A 21,317-nucleotide genomic window follows, 5' to 3' on the forward strand; every position below is an offset into this window, starting at 1 on the left:
TCCTTTGTCTGATAAATATCTGAAGAAAGATCTGCATTTCTCTAATACAAAAATTAAATTGAGAAACAAAACAAAATATATTATTAGGTGCATTGAAAAGTAAACATTAAATTACAAAAATAGTATATTTTTTTGATATACCGCACTATTTTATCGTTATCGGCAAAGGCACCCTGTTTCTTCTACTGTTGTTTACGTTTTTATCTGCCGGAAGAAACTATGAATAAATCCGCAACGGTGGAGAATCCCCGCTATGGTCAGCTGATCATTGGCCCTCCTGGATCCGGCAAGACAACATATTGCGCCGAAGCTCTCAAGTTCTACCGTGAGCTTGGACGACAAGTCGGAGTGGTAAACCTGGACCCGGCCAATGACAACATGGACTACGAGCCAGTCCTCAATGTGGTTGAGCTAATTACTGTAGACGAATGCATGGATCACCTGCAGCTGGGACCAAATGGAGCGCTGATGCACTGTGCTGAGTACCTGGCGGAGCACCTAGAGGACTGGCTGCTTCCAGCTCTCCGCAGGCTAGGTGCCACCTACAACTATTTTCTGTTTGATTGCCCGGGCCAGGTGGAGCTTTATACGCATCACAGTGCCATGGCTCGGGTGTTCGAAAGACTGGAGCGAGAGCGCTACAGCTTAGTCACCGTTAATCTAATCGACTCCCACTACTGTTCGGAACCGGCAAAGTTTATTGCCACGCTCCTGATGGCACTCAATACGATGTTGCGCATGAGCCTGCCGCACGTTAATGTGCTATCAAAGGCCGATCTGTTGCGGAAGCATGAGACCAAGCTGCACTTCAACATTGACTTCTATGCAGACGTCCTGGACCTGAGGTATCTGCTAGACAAATTGGACGAAGACCCTGCCATGCGCAAATACCATAAGCTGAATGAAGCCATTTGCTCTACTGTGGAGGACTACTCCCTGGTCTCTTTCCAGCTGCTAGATGCCTTTAGCACGGAAAGCATGCTGCGCCTGCGCAACCACATCGATAAGGCCAACGGCTACGTCTATAAGGCAGGCGAGGAGCAAACGGTCAACTCACTGTTGGCATGCGCAGTGGGCGCAGAGGCAGAGGCTGTGCGTCAGCAACAAGATGTTCAGCCTTATGTGGAATAGAATTGCTGGGATAAATCAACAATAACTTTGTAAATCTATCCATACAAACCCAGCTGTGATAAAGGTTAAAGAATTTTAAGACAAACCATCTAAATTACCAAATTTTTTTTATGGGACCATTTGATTGTTTCACAAGGATGAAATACAAGCTTCCCATTACTACAGTCTACCTTCTATATAAGCTGTGAAAAGGTATAAAAAATCGACTCTATAATACACATTGATAGCTACAATGGATCAGAAAACAAAAGACTCCTTGTGATTAAACATATCTGCAGATACTGTCTATACGTTACTGTCTATCACGAAAATTAAAAAGGGAATTCGAGAATGTTAGGGCAATACGACAATGTTCTTAATGGGTCAAGAAAACGAAAGACCTGACTTCTTATTGCCAGTGAAAAGTGAAAAGGTGGGTAGCAAGGTCCATGGATAAGATACTTTGGCTTCCCAAGCTCGCTTTCCTTCTGCATTATTATTAATTTTAAATTACATAGAATATCTACAGCTTTAATATTTGACCCGAAATATTGATTTTTATTAATATTTATTGACTTCGTTGTATTTCCTGCTCCTCCTCGTCCTCATAATTGGTATGGGGCTCGCCTTCGCGCAGAAGCTTTCCAACAAATGGGTATTTCTCTTTGTATTGGAGATCCCATTCCTTCAAAGTGTTCATTTGGCTAATTGAGAGATCGCAAAAGTCGTCAAATTCTTTGCTCTCATTCGTCTCCACTGAGAAATTAATCAAGTTCCTCGAAATATCGCGTCCAGCGTAGTTTGGATAAACGCCATTTCGGCCGTAATAGTGTTTGGCTCGTGACACATCGTAAATATGAAAGTTTATGGCCACAAGAATGCGACCATCCTCACGAGTTCCATTGTATTCGCGTAGCTCTGCCACCGTGAAGTCGCTACGTAGTGGAGGCAGCTCCTCTGGACCTCCGCCACCTGGAACCAAGGAGATCGGGTCCGGTCCTCTCAGCTGCTGTTCACGATGACGGCGCCGTCGACGCTGACGGGTGATGCTCACCAACTTATAGAAGACGATAGCTGAGACGACCAGGAGTGTCACATCTAACGGAGTTTCCTTGATAACGTTGGAAACGTTGGTGTACCATGACGAACGCTGATCAATGTCTTTGGCTCTGTCCGTCATTTTTTGACTAACTGCTTGTGAACGAAATAGATAAATAGTTTAAATAGTTGCGTGGCCTCAAAACATACTCAGATCAAAGAAGGTTCTTATCTGGATTTTCAACATTTCTTATATTTGAAGTTTATGATTCGCCTACTTTTCCCAATTCGAACTCGATATGTTCATGCGTATATAAAGTTCCTTCTACGATTTTAAAACACAAACTTGAATTCAATATAATCAGACGACCATGTACTACAAACATCCTAGAAACAATTAAATAGGTAAAAAAAAACTAATGTTGTTAAAACCCAGAAAAATGTATGAAATTGAAACATATTTAGTTCTGCGTCATCAATCATCAATCAATCTATATTTACGTCATCAATCATTAATCAATCTGTATCGTGTTAATGGTTAAATAACTAATTTATTAACCCACCCCGTATCTAGCAAAATATATGTTTTTTCATTGGCAACGCAAATATCGATTCGGTTTCCAAGATTGCCAGATTAATGGAACATTTAAACACTATGTTTAGTATTCACAACCAAAGAGCTGTTTAAGCAGTACAGATATTAAAAGTTCCGATAACAAAACGATTGTAAAACTTTTATAAAACACAGAGCACCAAAAAACAAATTCCTACAATTTCGCTCATATTAAAAACGAAAAGAAAAGAAGCTTCAACTAGAAGACATTCTGAGAATCCAGATGAGGACTTTCTTTGATCAGAGTATGTTTTAAGACCGCGTAGGAAGCTTTAAGAATATTTATCTATTTCTTTAACAAGCAGTTAGTCAAAAAATGACGGGCAGAACCAAGGCCATTGATCAGCGTTCGTCATGGTACACCAACGTTTCCAACGTCATCAAGGAAACTCCGTTAGATTTGACACTCCTGGTCGTCTCAGCCATTGTCTTCTATAAGTTGGTGAGCATCACCCGTCAGCGTAGACGGCGCCGTCATCGTGAACAGCAGCTGAGAGGACCGGACCCGATCTCCTTGGTTCCAGGTGGCGGAGGTCAAGAGGAGCTGCCTCCACTACGTAGCGACTTCACGGTAGCAGAGCTACGCGAATACAATGGAACTCGTGAGGATGGTCGCATTCTTGTGGCCATAAACTTTCATATTTACGATGTGTCACGAGCCAAACACTATTACGGCCGAAATGGCGTTTATCCAAACTACGCTGGACGCGATATTTCGAGGAACTTGATTAATTTCTCAGTGGAGACGAATGAGAGCAAAGAATTTGACGACTTTTGCGATCTCTCAATTAGCCAAATGAACACTTTGAAGGAATGGGATCTCCAATACAAAGAGAAATACCCATTTGTTGGAAAGCTTCTGCGCGAAGGCGAGCCCCATTCCAATTATGAGGACGAGGAGGAGTCGGAGCAAGAAATACATCGCAATCAATAAAATATTTTTACGAAAAATTATTAAAAATTATTTCGGGTAAAATAATAATGTCTTTGAAATTTCCCTCATAGATTTGCAGTTACAGTTTTGCATTCACAGTAAGGCATTTTCACTACATTAAATGATTGCTTTTATGACAGCTATAAGATGTAAGCATCCGACTTGAACAAAATTTAAACTGAATTTCTCAGAGAAATTAAAAAAATTATTAGAGAATCAGTTCTAGAATTTCAAACTATACAACTTAAATTAAATAAACTATCCAACACTTAAAAAAATGTACAATCTACAGTGTTTTTCCCATGTGGCTTTTCAACTAAAAACCATGTATTATTTTAAATATTTACAAGCATCTACATTCATTAAACATTTTTTAAGTAATCTCTCATTTAGCCTTACTTCAGTTCTTATTTAATTCCGTTGCGAATTTCCAAATGGGTGTTCAATATTGACGATCTCTTCCCAAAGAAATGTTTCAACACAAGGCTGTGTATCTAATATCAAAATATAAGATTTGTCTTCCGTACTTTCATTCCGGAATTTATCTTCTGCACTTTACCTTTACGTATTTTAGACATGGCTTTCCATCATGCAACAATTCTTAGGGAGTCTTTTTAGTGTCTTTCAATGATTTGCCTGAGCTCCTGTTAATTACAAAATTTCTGTAAAAACAGCTTCATCCCAAAAACTTTTATACAAACCTGCACCATGAACCATGGATTTTGCCTTTTCTGTCAATGTCCTCGAGCTGTATGTGGAACCGTTAGGTGATAGCAAATACCTTTCTCCAAACAATATTCTCGCATTTCACTTGAGTAAATACTTTTGACCACCTACATATGTATTTCAAAATGTATTGAAACTTTGTTGAGCAGATTCCAGGAATTTATCAATGAACAAGAATTTTTATTATTTTTTTTTTTATAATGTATGTATTACATAAGGATTTTAATATTATGATTATTATGATATATTTAATATGGCCACATTTACAACTGTTTGGAATCTGAAAATCAAAGTGGTCTTTACTAAAAACTTCTACTCTTGTCGGTGATGACATTGGAAATTTTAAATTGCTTTGTAGCAAGAGCATAAATTTCAGCCTTTTCAAATTGATGTATTTGGTTTTGTAAATCATTTATAAAGTGGAAAATATGCTAAAGATACCAAACCGAAGCAAGATGCCCATGCCACCCCAACAACCCCGAACAACCAACATAGAGCGACCAACACCAGGAAAGAGACTCAATCCCTTAAAGTTGTCATCCGTTCAACCGCCGGCGTTAGTAGCAAGATCTAAGCCAAAATTACCCGAAATATCAGAATTGAATCAACGCCTATTAGCTATTCAAAAGCGCGTCGCCGAGTGGAAATCCAAGGACAAGCATTTAAAATGAGTTAAATATTAATTTATTCCAATTCAAGATTCACCGACAAATGGCCAGTTCCGGAAAGTAACTTACATATGTGCATAACTCTACTTATCAAAGATATTAGCTAATAAAAGAAAATACCTGGTAATGTGTTTATTTATGTGAAAAACTCAATGGAAAGCTTGTGTTGAGAGGTATAAGTCATACATAATCGAAGGAAGAAGGGAAATCTCGCACAACACAAACAAAAGAGAAAATAGCTCTCAATTAAACTATATATAATGGAGGAATATTGGAATTATTATTGTGGTGTGTTTCCATATGCGAGAAATCCTTCATAACGCCAAATCTAAGTGTTAAAAATATATCGTTCAAGAAAATTGCAATAGATAACGAATTGAATTCGCTTGCTTTCTTATTTTAAACTAAATTTAGTTTGTCTTTAAACATTCAAGTTCAATGCCAGCCAACGAACTCTTATTATGTATGTATATTTCATTCAAGGGCTGTTCGCCAGATAAATTGAATGGCGACTTATCAAGTGACGAGGGCCATTCAACAAGTTATACCCCTCGCAGACTGCTCTAAAGTTATGACATAAGCTCCGGGAAGTGGGATTATCACCCAGGAATTACCCTCAGCCTCAACTTGGCACAGTTTTGATATATTCGCGATGCTAATTTAAGCTCGGCAATGTCGATTCGCGGATTCCAGATAGGCAGTGGATTTGCCTCTGACGTTCGATAAGGGTTCGGGACTGCGTTGCCTCTGGGCCTATAAAAGCTGCCCACCATGGTTGGCACTTTTAGTCGCAGTCGTACTTTCAATTTGTGAACATTAAAATACACTTTGGATTTAAAACAGTTTATGTGCATACTCGGTTACCAGATTTGGAATATTATTGTCCTGGAAGTGATGTGTTACCATATGTGATCACAGCAGGATACTTCAGTATTCTCCTTTGGAACTATAATTCCACACCAAGGACATTAATATTTTTGCCAGAATGAGGCAGAAAGTAATTTATTTGTGTGTGTGGATAGTGCTGATCTCCCAAGCGTGGTCTGAGGATGGCGACTTCATAATGAACGATGAGGATGACGAGGATCTTAAGTAAGCAATATGCAAGGACATTGCAGTGAAAATAATATCGAAAGGACTATTTTAACAACTTTTAAAATGGATTAGTATTTGTACTTGTTTAATGCAATTTCATAGCTTTTTCTTTTAGTATATTATAAAAAAAGGCTATGTGGACTTGACTTTTAAAAATTATTGCTTAAAAGAGTACATTGTAGAAAATCGATGTTAAAGAACATTACGAGAGAGAGCGGCAGGTTACTCCTTCTTTTGAAAATAAATTTGGAAATCCTTTATCGTTATCCTTTACGTGAATCAAGAGCACAAGAGAGCCTCCAGGTTCACGGATTCATTATTAAACTATTCATTCGGCCAAATGTCCTGGAATTTTATAAATCGTGGATTTTTCTTTGTGTAAAAAAAGTATTTAGAATTAAATTTAGAAGTTTTACCCAACAATATATTTTTGTAAAAAATGCCTTAATTTTAAAATAAATTTGAGCTAAAAACGTTCTTCAGAAATTTCATTGTGCCACAAAAGAGCATAGAATTCAAGTTAAAGTAAATGTTAGTATATTCCAAGAACTGTAATTGTAATCGTAATGAGCATTAAAAAAAGGATTACTACGTTCTGGATTTGAATGATTTAAACCATTTATTTGCCGAAAATAATAATTATTGTTGAAGGAAATAAATCATATTTATTAAAATTCTTAATGTCACAGAAAGTCATTTCCATTTTTACCAAGAACATACAATAAATTATTAGAAAAGGTTATAATGTCTTATTATACTTTTGAAATTTTTGTAAGGATATAAATAAACATTTGCAAAAATTCAAGCCGTGATAATGTTATTTAATTTAAGTTGAACAAAAATATACAAAATCAAAATCATTTAATTATGTTAATATGTATCTTAAAGTTTTTTTCTTCTTAAATTATAATTAAGTTTTATATTTTAAGATACATTTTAAAATAGTTTATAATTTACAAAGTTCTTTATTTATTATTTTATTTATTTTTTCTTGAAAATAATTATTTTTGTCCCAGCTTTAATAAATTATTCCACCAGCAAATATTTTTCTACGATCTGGCTAGATAAATTGACAAACAATTCCAGTTATAACTGCAAAAGAATGTAAAGTATGAATTTAAAACGTTGTCCTTCGAAGGCTGAAGATAGGATTTCCGCTTTAGAATATTTATCATGTCCATATCGACTTGAAATTTGTGTGTGACTCAGTTAAAAAGTATTTATACTGCAAGTCTGATAATAAACCATCACTGTTCCCCATATTTTTGCTCAAATTATTCGCAAAATTAGCCCGCTAATCCAAGCTGTACCGGACTCCGTCGATAAGGAAAGTGAACGCAAAGAACGCCATATCAGCTTCAACATTCAACATGCCCCCGCAGTTAGGTAATGATCATTCAGAAAAATTCGCGATAAGTCGTCAAGTCCAGAACGGATATATAGCCTAATTATCTTAATTTTATAGTGCCCGATACAGCTATGCTGGATCAGTAGGAGGCGCTGGAGGATATGGAGGCGGAGGATATACCGGTGGAATAAAAACATCTTCCATGAGTGGAGGTTTTGGGTGAGTATAAACAACAGCTTTCTTTGGATTTATCTCACAACATTATTTCGCTGCAGAAGAGGTCTTCTAACGAAAACACTAGGAGTCTTTGGCATTGGCAAGGGGTGAGTAGTAACCATTATTTGAGATCAGCTCCCAACAACTAAAATTCCGTGTTATGTAGAAATCAGGGAAACTTCTACGGAAGTGGCGTCAACTACCTGGAAGCCTTCGGCAAGTGCTCCGCCTTGCAGTTGCCTTCTAATGTTCAGTCCGAATGCCAGCATGGGAGGTGTAAGGTCTTCTGCCCTTCTGGCTACAGCTTCGCTCCGGACGTACAGGTCCTGGAGATGTTCTGTAGTAATGATGGATGGATTATAGGGAACTCGGTCTTCACTGAAGTTCCACCTTGCCAGGCCCAGTGCCAGCCTCCGTGTCAAAACAATGGAATCTGCCTCTCACCCGGAAACTGTCAGTGCCCGGAGAATTACTACGGCCCAGTGTGCCAGCAGAAGAAGTCAGTGTGTGCCTCAATTCCAAAGGCGCCGAAGAACTCAAAAGTCTCATGCATGAATAAGTGAGTTCTCTAACGCATGTGAGAGCAATGCCTCTATAAACCTCCATTTCGTTGCAGTATTTGCCACGCAGAGTGCATGCGGGGATTCCAGTTCCCAGATGGTAGTGGTATTACCAACATTGAGTGCCGCAACGGACAGTGGGTGCACACCAAAACGGGGCTCGAGAAGCCCCCTGACTGTGCTCGTAAGTAGGGGGAAAATATAAAATTGGAATTATCCTGATTCCGACTTCGTTTTCAGCCACTTGCGAGCCAGCATGCCAAAACGGAGGACAGTGCATAAGCTTCAATGTGTGCCAATGCTCCAAGATGTTCCGCGGGGCCCACTGTCAATATAGTACGTGCATAGTGATGATAGTCCACAACATTAGTGCTTATAAGTACATTTTTATGTTTAACAAAACTAGAATTTCAAGATTTATCACCAAGATACCTAAAGATTGGATGTTGAATTACTAACAGAATTTTTAAACGTAAATAATTTCTTCTATAAATACAGGATATTAGTTTCTAGTCCTAAAAACATTTATAAAATACATAATCGAAATTAACATTTAAATTTTCAGATATAAATAGTTGTAATGTCACCAATACCAACTTTAATGGAAACTATAGATGCGCCTATGAACAGGAGGAGGCTCGCTGCACATTTACTTGTCCGCAAGTGCCGGGATTAAAGGTTCAAGGTCGCCTTGACATTGAGTACAAGTGTAGCTATCAAAAGGGACGATATCTGCCTGAACCACTGCCCAAGTGCATATTTCGTAAGTTTATCACAGGTTAATCCACAAATAGAAGATCTCCTCAATTATTTAGGATTGCAGCTCCTGGTTATACCATCCGATCCAGCACGTCTACGCAAAAGGTGATGCAGCAGGCGGGACGAGTGTACCATGGTGGGTTCAGTGGCGAAATGGCCTACGAAATTCGAACCGAGCGGGAGAAACTCTTGGCCCTGCTGGCAAAGTACAGGGATTTGGAAAGAAGAAGCGTATGTTTACATCTATTTGATTTAGGTTAGGTAACCTCAATTTGAATTAAATAAATTAGGAATGGTGGTCATCGGAGGAAACTGTCGTCACACTGGGAAGTTATTCGCTGTATCAGACCAGCGAGGTAGATGTCGTCATTGACAAGACTCCCCGTCCAGCTCTTTGTACCACTTGGGGAGGTCTCAATATGAAAACCTTCGATGGCCTGGTCTTCAAGTAAGTGAATACTAGTCGAATTCGAGAACGTACTTTAGCATATTTTTCCTATAGAGCACCTCTGTCTTGCTCGCATACACTAATAACAGACAAAGTTTCGGGAACTTTCGACATTATCCTAAAGGCTTGTCCATATGGCTCCGGTTATGGCTGCGCACACAGCCTCAAGGTACTCTGGCAATCCGTCCTATACACCTTCGAAAATCTGAGTATGAGTCTACACCTCGAGTAATCTAAAAGATTAATAAAGTAAATATGTAATTTTAAGATGGCACCATGCGCTTATCCACCCCTGTGAAGAACCTTCCGATGCCAGTTCAGGTAATGGGTATGAAAGTGATGCCCGTAGCCCAACATGTCCAGATCGATCTTGAGTCCGTGGGACTCAAATTGGACTGGGACCATCATCAGTATGTGTCGGTGCAAGCTGGTCCCCAGATGTGGGGAAAGGTGGGTGGTCTCTGCGGATCGTTGGACGGCGACACCAGCACAGACTTCGTCTCTAGAACGGGCAAGAAACTGCAGACTGTCAAGGCCTTTGCCGATGCCTGGCGCGTCGAGGACAAAAGTGACATGTGCCAGGTCGAGAACAGCGCAGAACTGGAGTTCGGCGTGGATTCCTGCGAGCAGAGCAAACTGCAAAAGGCTGTAGTGGTATGCGAACGCCTGCTGGCCAACGAGAAGTTGGGAGACTGCATTAAGCCCTTTAACTTTGACGCTCTGATCCGCACCTGCATGTCGGACTACTGCAACTGCGCCAATCGGGAGCATCCGGAAAGTTGCAACTGTGATGCCATCGCTATGTTGGCCAAGGAGTGTGCCTTCAAAGGCATTAAGCTGGAGCATGGATGGCGGAATCTCGAGATTTGTCGTATGTTAAATATCTTATATATTTACAATTAAGATTCAAGTTCTATTTGAAACATTTTAGCCATCAGCTGCGGATTCGGACGAGTTTACCATGCTTGTGGGCCAAATGTGGAGCCAACCTGCGAATCGAATGTTTCGATCCCACTCTCTAGGGGCACCTGTAATGAGGGCTGCTTTTGTCCAGAAGGAACGGTGCAATATAAGGATGCCTGCATAACACGGGAGCTATGTCCCTGCTCTCTTCGAGGAAAGGAGTTCAAGCCGGAGTCAACGGTCAAGAAGAACTGCAACACTTGCACCTGCAAGAACGGGCAATGGAAGTGCACAGAGGACAAGTGTGGTGCGCGCTGTGGGGCAATCGGAGATCCGCATTACCAGACTTTTGATGGAAAACGTTTCGATTTCATGGGCAAGTGCTCCTACCATCTGCTGAAGACCCAGAACTTGTCGGTCGAAGCGGAGAATGTAGCTTGTTCGGGCGCTGTCTCAGAGGCAATGAACTTTGCCGCTCCTGACGATCCTTCTTGCACCAAGTCGGTGACAATTCGATTTGTGCTGCGGGACGGCACTCCCTCCGTAATCAAGCTGGACCAGGGCCTGTCCACCATTATTAATGACAAGCCAATTGCGAAACTACCAAAGATGCTGGGATTGGGCGAGGTGTTGATCCGTCGGGCCAGTTCGACCTTTCTAACTGTGGAATTCGCTGATGGCATTCGCGTCTGGTGGGATGGAGTATCGCGTGTCTATATTGATGCTCCGCCGAGTTGGCGAGGAGAGACAAAGGGTCTTTGCGGTACATTTAACTCGAATACCCAGGATGACTTTCTAACGCCTGAGGGCGATATTGAAACAGCCGTGGAGCCGTTTGCGGACAAATGGCGCACGAAGGACACGTGCCAGTTCAAGGCAGAGACCCCTCAAGGACCCCATCCCTGTACCCTCAATCCGGAGAGAAAAGCCCTGGCTGAGAAGCACTGTGACTGGATTCTGCAGGACATCTTCCAAGACTGTCACTTTATGGTCGAACCAGAACAGTTCTACGAAGATTGCCTGTATGACACCTGCGCCTGCAAGGACGACTTGTCCAAATGCTTCTGTCCCATTCTCTCGGCCTATGGAACTGAGTGCATGCGACAGGGCGTGAAAACCGGCTGGCGCATGACGGTCAAGGAGTGCTGTAAGTGCGACATATACATATTTTCCCTTCCACAAGACTTACAATATTACCTCCCACCCTTAGCTGTAAAATGTCCTTTGGGTCAGGTGTTCGATGAGTGCGGGGATGGCTGCGCTCTCACTTGCGATGATCTGCCCAGCAAGGGCACCTGCAATCGCGAGTGCGTCGAGGGCTGTCGCTGCCCCCATGGAGAGTACATCAATGAGGAGGGCGAGTGTGTGCCGAAGCAAAAGTGCCATTGCACCTTCGACGGCATGACATTCCGTCCGGGTTACAAAGAGGTGCGGCCGGGAGAGAAGTTCCTGGACCTTTGCACCTGTTCGGACGGTGTGTGGGATTGCCAGGACGCCGATCCGGGTGACAAAGAAAAGTATCCACCTTCATCGGAGTTGCGCTCCAAGTGTGCCAACCAGCCTTTTGCCGAGTTTACCAAATGTGCCCCTAAGGAGCCGAAAACCTGCAAAAACATGGACAAGTATACGGCTGATTCATCGGAGTGCCTTCCGGGCTGTGTTTGCATGGAGGGATATGTCTATGACACTTCCCGCTCGGCCTGCGTGCTGCCCAGCAATTGCTCGTGCCATCATGCCGGAAAAAGTTACGATGATGGGGAGAAGATCAAGGAGGACTGTAACCTTTGCACATGCCAGGCCGGCAACTGGAAGTGTTCGGACAATGGCTGCGAGTCCACTTGCAGTGTCTGGGGTGATTCCCATTTCACCACCTTCGATAACCACGACTTTGACTTCCAGGGAGCCTGTGATTATGTTTTAGCCAAAGGAAGTTTTGACAATGGAGATGGCTTCACCATCACTATACAGAACGTGCTGTGCGGCACATTAGGGGTGACTTGCTCCAAGTCTTTGGAAATCTCCCTGACTGGCCATGCTGAAGAGTCGCTGCTTCTGAGCGCGGATTCATCTTATTCGACAGACCCCAACAAGTCACCCATTAAGAGTACGTAATCCACTTTTCAATGTGCCTCAATGAATGACATTCTATATTTTCTTTAGAACTCCGTGATAGTGTCAATTCGAAAGGCTTCAACTCTTTCCATATCTACAAGGCCGGTGTCTTCGTGGTTGTGGAAGTCATACCCCTGAAGTTGCAAGTAAAGTGGGATGAAGGCACCCGAGTATACGTTAAACTGGGCAACGAATGGCGCAATAAGGTCAGCGGCTTGTGCGGCAACTACAATGGCAATGGTCAGGATGACATGCAGACTCCCTCTTTTGGCCTAGAAACGAGCCCGATGCTCTTCGGTCATGCATGGAAACTGCAACCCCATTGCTCAGCCCCAGTGGTGCCAATCGATGCCTGCAAAAAGCATCCAGAGCGCGAAACCTGGGCGCAACTCAAATGCGGAGCCCTGAAGTCAGAGCTGTTTCAGGAGTGCCACACAGAGGTGCCACTGGAGCGTTACTGGAAGCGTTGCATCTTCGATACCTGTGCTTGTGACCAGGGAGGCGACTGCGAGTGTCTGTGCACAGCCGTTGCCGCTTATGCCGACGCTTGTGCCAAGAAAGGCATTCACATTCGCTGGAGATCGCAACATTTCTGTCGTGAGTATAACAAATTATAATTATACACAACGGGACTATATATATACATATGTAATAACATTGTACCAGGTATGAGAAACCCATCGCAAGATTCTGAAAGGTTACTTACAGATCTGACTTATTTTCTGAGTATAATTTATTGATAAACTTGCTTTTTTTAATTTCCAAGTTTTTTTCCCAATACCTTTTTATGAACAATTTTATATTATTTTATGTACAGCCATGCAATGTGATCCCCATTGTTCGGATTATAAGGCTTGTACTCCGGCCTGTGCTGTGGAGACGTGTGAGAACTTCCTCGATCAGGGAATAGCCGAGCGCATGTGCAACCGGGAGAACTGTTTAGAAGGATGTCACATAAAGCCTTGCGAAGACGGATTCATTTACCTTAATGATACGTATCGAGATTGTGTGCCTAAGGCCGATTGCAAGCCAGTCTGTATGATCAAGGATGGAAAGACATTCTATGAAGGCGACATCACTTATACGGATGCGTGCGCCACATGCCGATGCTCCAAGCGAAAGGAAATTTGCAGCGGCGTCAAATGTGATCTACCCACAACTCCGGCACGTTCTGCACCCATAATCGAGGGCTCCACCGTGTCGCCTCCCATGGCAACGCAGAATCAAACCAAGTGCGTCAAGGGATGGACTCGGTGGTGCGACAAGGACAGGGACTCCTCGCACAAGAGCGTGCGACTAAACGACGAGGAGAAGCTGCCGCGCTACGATAGAATGGAGAGCGTTTATGGCACTTGCCTGAAGCAGTACATGACCAAGGTGGAGTGCCGGGTTAAGGAAACTCACGAAGCTCCAGAACAAATGGACGAGAACGTGATCTGTAATCTGGAGGAGGGGTTGAGGTGCATTGGAAAGTGTCACGACTATGAATTGCGGGCTTTTTGCCAGTGCGATGAGGAGCCACTGCCAGAAGTATCAAAGCCCACTGAGAAGCCGCAACTTGGCCTGAACTGCGATGCTGCCATTGCAGAATATAAGGAGTTCGCCGGAGACTGTCATAAGTTCCTGCATTGTCAGCCCAAGGTGGATGGTGGATGGATCTATATTGAGAAGACCTGCGGTTCGGACCTCATGTTTAACCCCACCATGTTCATTTGCGATCACATAGCCACCGTCAAGGAGATCAAGCCGAGCTGTGAAACGAAGACAAGGTTGGATCCTGAACCAGAGCCCATCAATCAGTGTCCGGACGGCAAGGTTTGGACATCCTGTGCCAACCAGTGCGAGCACACTTGTCACTACTACGGCAGCATCCTTAAAAAGCGAGGCCTCTGCCAGCCCGGTGAGCACTGCAAGCCCGGTTGTGTAGATAAGCTGCGTCCGGACTGTCACAAGCAGGGCAAGTTTTGGAGGGACGAGGATACTTGTGTACACGCCGACGAATGTCCTTGCATGGATAAGGCAGAGCACTATGTGCAGCCCCACAAGCCAGTTCTTGGAGAGTTCGAGGTTTGCCAGTGCATCGATAATGCTTTCACGTGCATTCCCAATAAACAGGAAGTTGTTCCCGAGGTGCCAAAAGGTTAGTTCAGTATTTCATTTATATCGGGTTATCTGTAAATTAACATTTAAAAGAAGGAAAATTCGATTTGTTTTGATTATTTATTGTAAACTTTCAGAGGAAGTGGAAATATTGCCCGTGGTCCCTATCATTCCTGTTACCCTCACTCCGCCTCTGCATTGTTCCCCAGAACGGTAAGAAAACAGATTATTCACTTAGATGAAGCTTCAATAAAAGTTGATGGTTTTCCAGCCTTATTCCTAAGATCGACTACAATCAGCATTCAGAGCCTGATAGCATATTCAATGCAAGTTCCCAATTGGCTCCCGAGCACGGACCCAGCATGGCTCGTCTGACTAAGAAGCATGACAAGGGTAGCTGGTCGCCCAGCATCAATGATCAAATGCAGTATCTGGAATTGAACTTTGGCAAGCCGGAACCATTCTATGGTATCGTCATGGCAGGAAGTCCTGACTTTGACAACTATGTGACTCTTTTCAAGGTATATTTTGAATTGGATCTTGAGGCGTTACTTTAACCTACTCATCATAATCATTTTCTCTAGATTCTACACAGTCATGATGGAAGTGCATATCACTATCTGGTGGATGAAACAGATAAGCCACAAATGTTCAAAGGTCCCTTGGATTCAAGGGCTTTGGTCCAGACACTTTTTAATATACCAATCGAAGCAAGCTCTCTCCGAATTTATCCACTAAAATGGCACGGCTCCATTGCCATGCGTGTGGAGCTGCTAATCTGCGGAGATAAGGTGGAAGCTGAGCCAAAATCTATGTTTTCAACCCCCTCACCCATTACTGAGAGTCCAGTTCAGCTGCAGGATCAGGACTGCGTCGATCTAATGGGCGTGGCAGAGGGTAAGATGTACGAGGAGCAGGTTCAGTCTAGCAGCCTGTGGCAGCAGGCTCAGCCGACCAGGAAGTTACGGCTGCTGGACCTGCTGAATATATCTACACCCCAGGCTTGGCGTCCCCTGGCCAACAGTCAAAACGAGTTCGTCGAGTTTGATTTCCTGGAACTGCGAAATATTTCCGGCTTTATCACAAAGGGTGGGAAGGATGGTTGGGTCACTGGATACAAAGTGATGTTCTCTAAGAAGAAGCCCACATGGAACACCGTCCTCTCAACGAATGGACAACCGCGCATCTTTGAGGCCAACGTAGATGCTGAAACTGAGCGCAGACATCATTTCAAGAAACCCATTCTGGCGCAGTATATTAAGGTTATGCCAGCAAAATGGGAAAAGAACATTAATATGCGCATCGAACCCCTAGGATGCTTTTTGCCATACCGTAAGTCTTACTTTTTGATAATCACTATATCTCTGCAACTAATTGTATGCCAATGCTCGAAATCAGCTATTACAATTTTTGGATTTGTGAAATGGTCAAACTTTACAAGTTTAACAAGAAATGAAAGGTAACTTCGAAATGCCGAAAGTATATCCTTGAACTTTTCGTTTCGGTTCAACCTTTCCTATTATTATTTGTAACAAATTTACTTATATGGCAGTCAGATAAATGGCCGGTTAACAAAAAACTATTTTGCTTTTCTATAGCTGAAATTCAACGCGTCGTGCCTGTGGACAAAGCCACGCCTACAAAATGCAATATCTGCGAAGGTGTATCTACCTCCAGTCCGAGCTCAGAGTGTCAGTGTCAAGAACCTCTCTTTTGGGATGGCACGAATTGTGTACAGCACAATCTCTGTCCCTGTGTGGAAAACTACGTTAGTTATCCAATTGGCACTAAGTTCGAGAACTCAGCCTGCGAGGAGTGCGTCTGTGTGCTCGGCGGACACAAGAATTGCAAGCCTAAGAAATGCCTGCCCTGTCAGGACGCCAACCTGCGTCCGGTGATAACCAGTGACTGCTTTTGCAAATGTGAGCCATGCCCCAAGCACCAAAGACTATGCCCTTCAAGTGGGGATTGCATCCCCGAAGTTCTCTGGTGCAATGGCGTTCAGGACTGTGCTGATGATGAGGATTCCAGCTGCAGGGACTCATACACCGTGGAGCCCGATATTAGTCGGGAAAAGAATGAGAGTGAGCATAAATGTCTACCGTCAGATACACAAAATTCTTACGTCACGTATTCTTCTTTCAGCTGAAGTCATCACGTGTCCGGTACCCGTCTGCCCACCTCAGATGAAGATTAAAATTACTGAGAAAAAGTTAAGAAAAATGTCAAAGATGTTTACCTTCTCCAAACAAGTCTCGATAGTGGATGACGGAACCACCATTACCAAGACCAAGTTCATTTCGTCAAAGGAACAAATTCTTGCTATGCCCAGCCAGGAACTAGACTATCACCAGGAGGAGCAGTGCGACGAGTTCACCTGTGTCCCCATTCCCAGTAAGCAGGTGGACAAGAACGAAACCATCAGCTGTGCGGAGCCAAAGTGTCCGGAGAAATACGACGTAGAGCTAGATATGAGCAATGCCAAGGCGGGAGACTGCCTTAAATATGCCTGCGTACTTAGACCCAACAAGGACGATGTCTGTGAGATCAGCGGAAAAAGCTTTACCACTTTTGACGGAACTGTGTTCAAGTACGGACCATGCAGTCACATCTTGGCCAGAGACATTCACAACGGCAGTTGGTCGATATCGGGTATGAATGAGTGAAGCACCTAATTTTAAGGTCATATCAATACAATAATTGATACATATAATTGTCATATCTTTGCAGTCCATCAGCAATGCAGCGACGAGACTCGGAAGGTCTGTCATAAAGTGATCACCATACAGGATATACACGCTGGAAACGAGCTGATTCTCCTTCCCCATCTGAAGCTCAAGTTCAATGGGTTCGAGTTCACAGTACAGCAGCTAATTAACTCACCCATCTGCAAGGCTTCCTTTGTGGTGTCTCAGCCGGGCAAAACCCTCCTGGCCGTGTCTACCAAATACGGGTTCTGGGTGCAGCTTGATGATATTGGAATCGTCAAAGTGGGCATCTCATCTAAGTTCATAAAAACTGTGGATGGTCTGTGCGGATACTACAATGGAAACCCCAAGGACGACAAGAGATCCCCGGATGGACAGATAATTGCAAATACCGAGAAGTTCGGGGACAGTTGGTACGACAAGCGAGTGCCCAAGGATCAGTGTGGAGACCTCAAGTGTTCCAGAGACATGCAGGCTAAGGCTCTACAGCTGTGTAATATCATACAGTAAGTATAGTTTTCAAATTCATTTAAAGTATTTACTTTAATGTATAAAAATTCAAAACTATATCATAAATCCTCGTCATTGCAATTCTCTTTTATATTGACTGTCTGTCCTGCTTTGTTTATTACAGTCATCCAAGTTTTGCTCGCTGCCACAAGTCTGTCAATTATAAACAGTTCCTGAACAACTACTGCCTCGAAGCTGCCTGCGATTGCATGTTGGCAAACAACGGGGATACTGGCGCATGCAAGTGCAATATTCTAGAGAGCTTTGTGAAGAAGTGCCTGAGCGTTAATCCGTTGGTCCAATTAACTACCTGGAGAGCCGTGGCTCAGTGTGAAATCAAGTGTCCTGCTCCATTAGTGCATACGGACTGCTATAAGCGACGCTGCGAGCCTTCCTGTGATAACGTTCATGGCGATGACTGTCCCGTGCTTCCAGATGCATGCTTCCCAGGCTGCTACTGTCCCGAAGGAACTGTGAGAAAGGAATCCAAGTGTGTGCCAATATCAGAGTGCAAGGATTGTGTGTGCAACGCCCTGGGTGCCTCCAAGTACATGACCTACGACCGTAAGCCATTTAGCTTTAATGGAAACTGCACCTACCTGATGTCTCGAGATGTGGTGCTCCCTGGTGTGCATACATTCCAGGTGTATGCTAGCATGGATGACTGCAAGAAGCTGGGGCAGACCACCCCTGTTGATAATGGTAGCTGTGTTAAATCCATTCATATTATCAATGGAGACCACGTGATTCATATACAGCGCTCTCCGCAAAACAAAAACTCCCTGCAGATCCTGGTAGATGGATTTGAGATTAAGAAAATACCGTTCAAGGACAGTTGGATTAGTCTTCGCCAGGTGGTTGGCAAGGAGCTTGTACTCTCCCTTATAGAATCTCATGTAGAGCTGACTGTCTCTTTCGAGGGTATGATCTTTTCCGTGGGCGTGCCGAGCATCAGATATGGAAGCAAGATGGAGGGACTCTGTGGCGACTGCAATGGAAACGCTTCAAATGATCTGCAGCCGAATCCTGCTAAGAGGAAGCCGGGAGTGGACGTAATTCAGAGCTGGCAAGCGGATGAACCCAAGCTTGGGCTTGTCGAAGGATGCCATAGCGAGGATGTACCCAAGGAACAGTGTAAGCTTTTGCCTAAGGAGAAGGATCCCTGCCTGCAATTTTACAACCCCGAGCTGTTTGGCAAGTGCCCGCTTGTCGTCGACCCTATTGCCTATGTGTCCTCCTGCCAGCAGGACATCTGCAAGCCTGGCAATACCCAGCAGGCAGTCTGCGTAGCCCTAGCTGCGTATGCTAAGGAATGCAACCAACACGGAATCTGCACTAACTGGAGAAGGCCACAGTTGTGTCCATATGAGTGTCCCAGTGATATGGTCTACGAACCGTGTGGATGTGCCAAGAACTGCGACACAATTAAAGCCATGTCGGATTACGATGCTGTTAGTCTGAAGAGCCAGACCATAATCCATACTGTGAAGAGTGACGATATGTGCTTGAGCTCAGAGCGCTTTGAAGGTTGCTTCTGTCCTGCGGGTCAAGTCATGGATAGCGGCAAGTGTGTGCCCGAAATAGCCTGTACAAAGTGCGACGATGGTCTGCATTTGCCTGGCGATAAATGGCAGAAGGATAAATGCAACGAGTGTGAGTGCGATCAGAGCGGGAAAACTTCTTGTGTGGAAAAGAAATGCCAGGTCGAGGAGAACATCTGTGCCGAGCATTACAAACCCCAGATAATTGTCAGTGACGAGGAGTGCTGCCCCAGGTATCGATGTGTTCCAGAGCCCAAGGACCCGGCCAAGGTATGCTTGGCTCCCCTGATGCCAATCTGTGGCCCCGGACAATTTAAAAAGCAGAAAAACGATGTCAATGGATGTCCCCAATACATATGCGGTGAGGCTTCCTGTAAAATTGGATTATTGTCTAGTTTAATCAATTCAAATGCATTTTGTAGAGTGTAAGCCGAAGGAAGAGTGTGAGATTTTGAAACCACCACGGGATTTGCTTCCGGGGGAGAAGCTTGTAAAGGTTGAGGAAGGCTGCTGCCCCACTCAGAAGATCGTCTGTCAACCGGAGCTGTGTCCTAAAGCACCGATGTCCTGTCAAGAACGATTTTATGAGGTCAAGACTACCAAGGACCCCGGAAGTTGCTGTCCCACCCATGCGTGCGGTAAGCGAAGGACGCACTATTATTTATTTAAATAATCCTTAAACTGTGTGTTCTTTTAGTGCCTCCCAAGGACCTCTGCATTATTCAATATGAGCTTGGCGAGTCCTCAAAGTTTACTAAACAGGTCGGAGAAAAATGGACCCATGCCAAGGACGTTTGCAAACACGAGTCTTGTACGTACGGTCCAGATGGCAAATCCCAGGTGGTGAGCACTCTGGAACAGTGCGTAACCGACTGCGCCCAAGGTTTCAGTTATCAGAAGACAGACAAAGCGAAATGCTGTGGCAAATGTGTCCAAACCGCTTGCGTCTTCGATCATAAGCTGTATGAAATTAATTCGCATTGGAAATCGGCCGACAATTGCACATCGTACAGCTGCCTGAAAAAGGATGATCTGGTTTTAGTTACAACCTCACAGGAAATATGTCCGGATGTCAGTGGCTGCCTCTCTCATCTCTTGTACCAAGATGGTTGCTGTCAGCGCTGCAAGTTGGAACCGATTGTGGCAGATAAATGTGGGTAGAATTCAAACATGTTAGTTTTTTCTTACATACGCTTTTTTAATTTGCAGCTACCTGTTTGCCTGTATCCTTGGCGGAGTCACAAACCAAGGAGCTGCTCAAATTTTCCAAGCCCGGCCACGGGATTTGTGTCAACGCCGAACCCATTCAGGGCTTCACCGAATGTCAGGGTGCCTGTTCCTCAGGGTCCAAGTACAATGCACTTACCGACATTCACGAGAAATTCTGCACTTGTTGCAACATTAAGTCCTTTCAGCCGATCTCAGTGAAAATGCTTTGTGCGGATGGCCACACTTTTAACCAAAAGGTATGCAGAGCTCTAAATTGAATTTTGTGAAAACATAATCAATATTTTTATTGCAGCATGATGTGCCCTCCAGCTGCGGATGCTCACTGTGCTCGGAATTTTCTGAAGCCTTGATAGATGTGAGAATGCAACCGGAAGGTCAGTCGCCTTTACTCAAGTTGCTCGCTAACCATCATCACTACTAGTTCGTCCTTTAAAGAATGGTCTATAATTAGGTTTAAGGATATGAAGCATTAAAGAAAAATTAATTAAAATTGGGGTGCTTCGCTTTCATGATTTTTTTGATGTTTCAGGAACAACAATGCATGCTTAATGCTTATGATTAATTAAGGTTTATTCGTATTTATTTTGGCGCTGGTCAGTTGGACTCCAATATTCCGCATTATAACTGCTTGTTTAACAGAAGAGAACGACATGATCTTTAGATTAATACCTGTATGTATAAGAATGGTTATTATCTTC

General features: G+C 43.5%; 5 protein-coding genes across 6 annotated transcripts; 4 read left to right on the top strand and 1 right to left on the bottom strand.

Annotated features, from left to right (window-relative positions):
• Nucleotides 1–89: 89 nt before the first annotated feature.
• Nucleotides 90–1,225, top strand: LOC110190211 (GPN-loop GTPase 2). Its single transcript, XM_020960566.2, has one exon. It carries the CDS (start codon nt 220–222, stop codon nt 1,129–1,131), a length of 912 nt encoding a protein of 303 aa, XP_020816225.1. The 5' UTR covers nt 90–219; the 3' UTR covers nt 1,132–1,225.
• Nucleotides 1,226–1,645: 420 nt separating this feature from the next.
• On the bottom strand, nt 1,646–2,479 carry LOC147643579 (membrane-associated progesterone receptor component 1-like). Its single transcript, XM_086834582.1, has 2 exons — nt 2,359–2,479; nt 1,646–2,301 (listed from the first exon to the last, which is right to left on the bottom strand). Exons 1-2 carry the CDS (start codon nt 2,393–2,395, stop codon nt 1,679–1,681), a joined length of 660 nt encoding a protein of 219 aa, XP_086690708.1. The 5' UTR covers nt 2,396–2,479; the 3' UTR covers nt 1,646–1,678.
• Nucleotides 2,480–2,870: 391 nt separating this feature from the next.
• On the top strand, nt 2,871–3,743 carry LOC110190271 (membrane-associated progesterone receptor component 1-like). Its single transcript, XM_086834583.1, has 2 exons — nt 2,871–3,006; nt 3,067–3,743. The coding sequence occupies exons 1-2, from the start codon at nt 2,985–2,987 to the stop codon at nt 3,693–3,695; spliced, it is 651 nt and encodes a 216-aa protein (XP_086690709.1). The 5' UTR covers nt 2,871–2,984; the 3' UTR covers nt 3,696–3,743.
• A 917-nt stretch (nt 3,744–4,660) lies between these two features.
• Nucleotides 4,661–5,216, top strand: LOC110190275 (uncharacterized). The gene has a single exon (XM_020960648.2). It carries the CDS (start codon nt 4,850–4,852, stop codon nt 5,090–5,092), a length of 243 nt encoding a protein of 80 aa, XP_020816307.1. The 5' UTR covers nt 4,661–4,849; the 3' UTR covers nt 5,093–5,216.
• A 659-nt stretch (nt 5,217–5,875) lies between these two features.
• Hml (hemolectin) lies at nt 5,876–21,109 on the top strand. 2 transcript variants are annotated; one of them, XM_086834584.1, is made up of 27 exons: nt 5,876–6,181; nt 7,475–7,570; nt 7,650–7,751; nt 7,808–7,855; nt 7,915–8,307; nt 8,365–8,492; nt 8,549–8,644; nt 8,874–9,071; nt 9,132–9,298; nt 9,358–9,515; nt 9,570–9,724; nt 9,784–10,386; nt 10,447–11,565; nt 11,629–12,522; nt 12,579–13,127; nt 13,348–14,670; nt 14,768–14,843; nt 14,902–15,151; nt 15,215–15,962; nt 16,229–16,714; nt 16,776–17,282; nt 17,361–17,844; nt 17,973–19,750; nt 19,812–20,027; nt 20,087–20,542; nt 20,599–20,855; nt 20,912–21,109. In XM_086834584.1, exons 1-27 carry the CDS (start codon nt 6,075–6,077, stop codon nt 21,038–21,040), a joined length of 11,523 nt encoding a protein of 3,840 aa, XP_086690710.1. In that variant the 5' UTR covers nt 5,876–6,074; the 3' UTR covers nt 21,041–21,109. The 2 variants fall into 2 exon arrangements, with proteins under 2 accessions (XP_086690710.1, XP_086690711.1); XM_086834585.1 differs by lacking the exons at nt 16,776–17,282; nt 17,361–17,844; nt 17,973–19,750; ... (2 more) ...; nt 20,599–20,855; nt 20,912–21,109 and adding an exon at nt 16,029–16,089 and having other exon boundaries at nt 16,229–16,340.
• Nucleotides 21,110–21,317: the final 208 nt, after the last annotated feature.

The sequence above is a fragment of the Drosophila serrata genome, unplaced genomic scaffold (genome assembly GCF_035046125.1).
Source record: "Drosophila serrata isolate PLE 108 unplaced genomic scaffold, ASM3504612v1 contig_272, whole genome shotgun sequence".
Taxonomy (NCBI): Eukaryota; Metazoa; Arthropoda; class Insecta; order Diptera; family Drosophilidae; genus Drosophila; species Drosophila serrata.

Coding starts and splice junctions, on each gene's coding strand:
- LOC110190211 (XM_020960566.2), top strand. CDS start 220: ATGAATAAATCCGCAACGGTGGAGAATCCCCGCTATGGTCAGCTGATC.
- LOC147643579 (XM_086834582.1), bottom strand. CDS start 2,395: ATGTTGAAAATCCAGATAAGAACCTTCTTTGATCTGA. Junction 2,302..2,358: donor AAGAACCTTCTTTGATCTGA/GTATGTTTTGAG, acceptor GTTCACAAGCAG/TTAGTCAAAAAATGACGGAC.
- LOC110190271 (XM_086834583.1), top strand. CDS start 2,985: ATGAGGACTTTCTTTGATCAGA. Junction 3,007..3,066: donor GAGGACTTTCTTTGATCAGA/GTATGTTTTAAG, acceptor TTTAACAAGCAG/TTAGTCAAAAAATGACGGGC.
- LOC110190275 (XM_020960648.2), top strand. CDS start 4,850: ATGCTAAAGATACCAAACCGAAGCAAGATGCCCATGCCACCCCAACAA.
- Hml (XM_086834584.1), top strand. CDS start 6,075: ATGAGGCAGAAAGTAATTTATTTGTGTGTGTGGATAGTGCTGATCTCC. Junction 20,543..20,598: donor ACCGATTGTGGCAGATAAAT/GTGGGTAGAATT, acceptor TTTAATTTGCAG/CTACCTGTTTGCCTGTATCC. Junction 20,856..20,911: donor GCCACACTTTTAACCAAAAG/GTATGCAGAGCT, acceptor TTTTTATTGCAG/CATGATGTGCCCTCCAGCTG.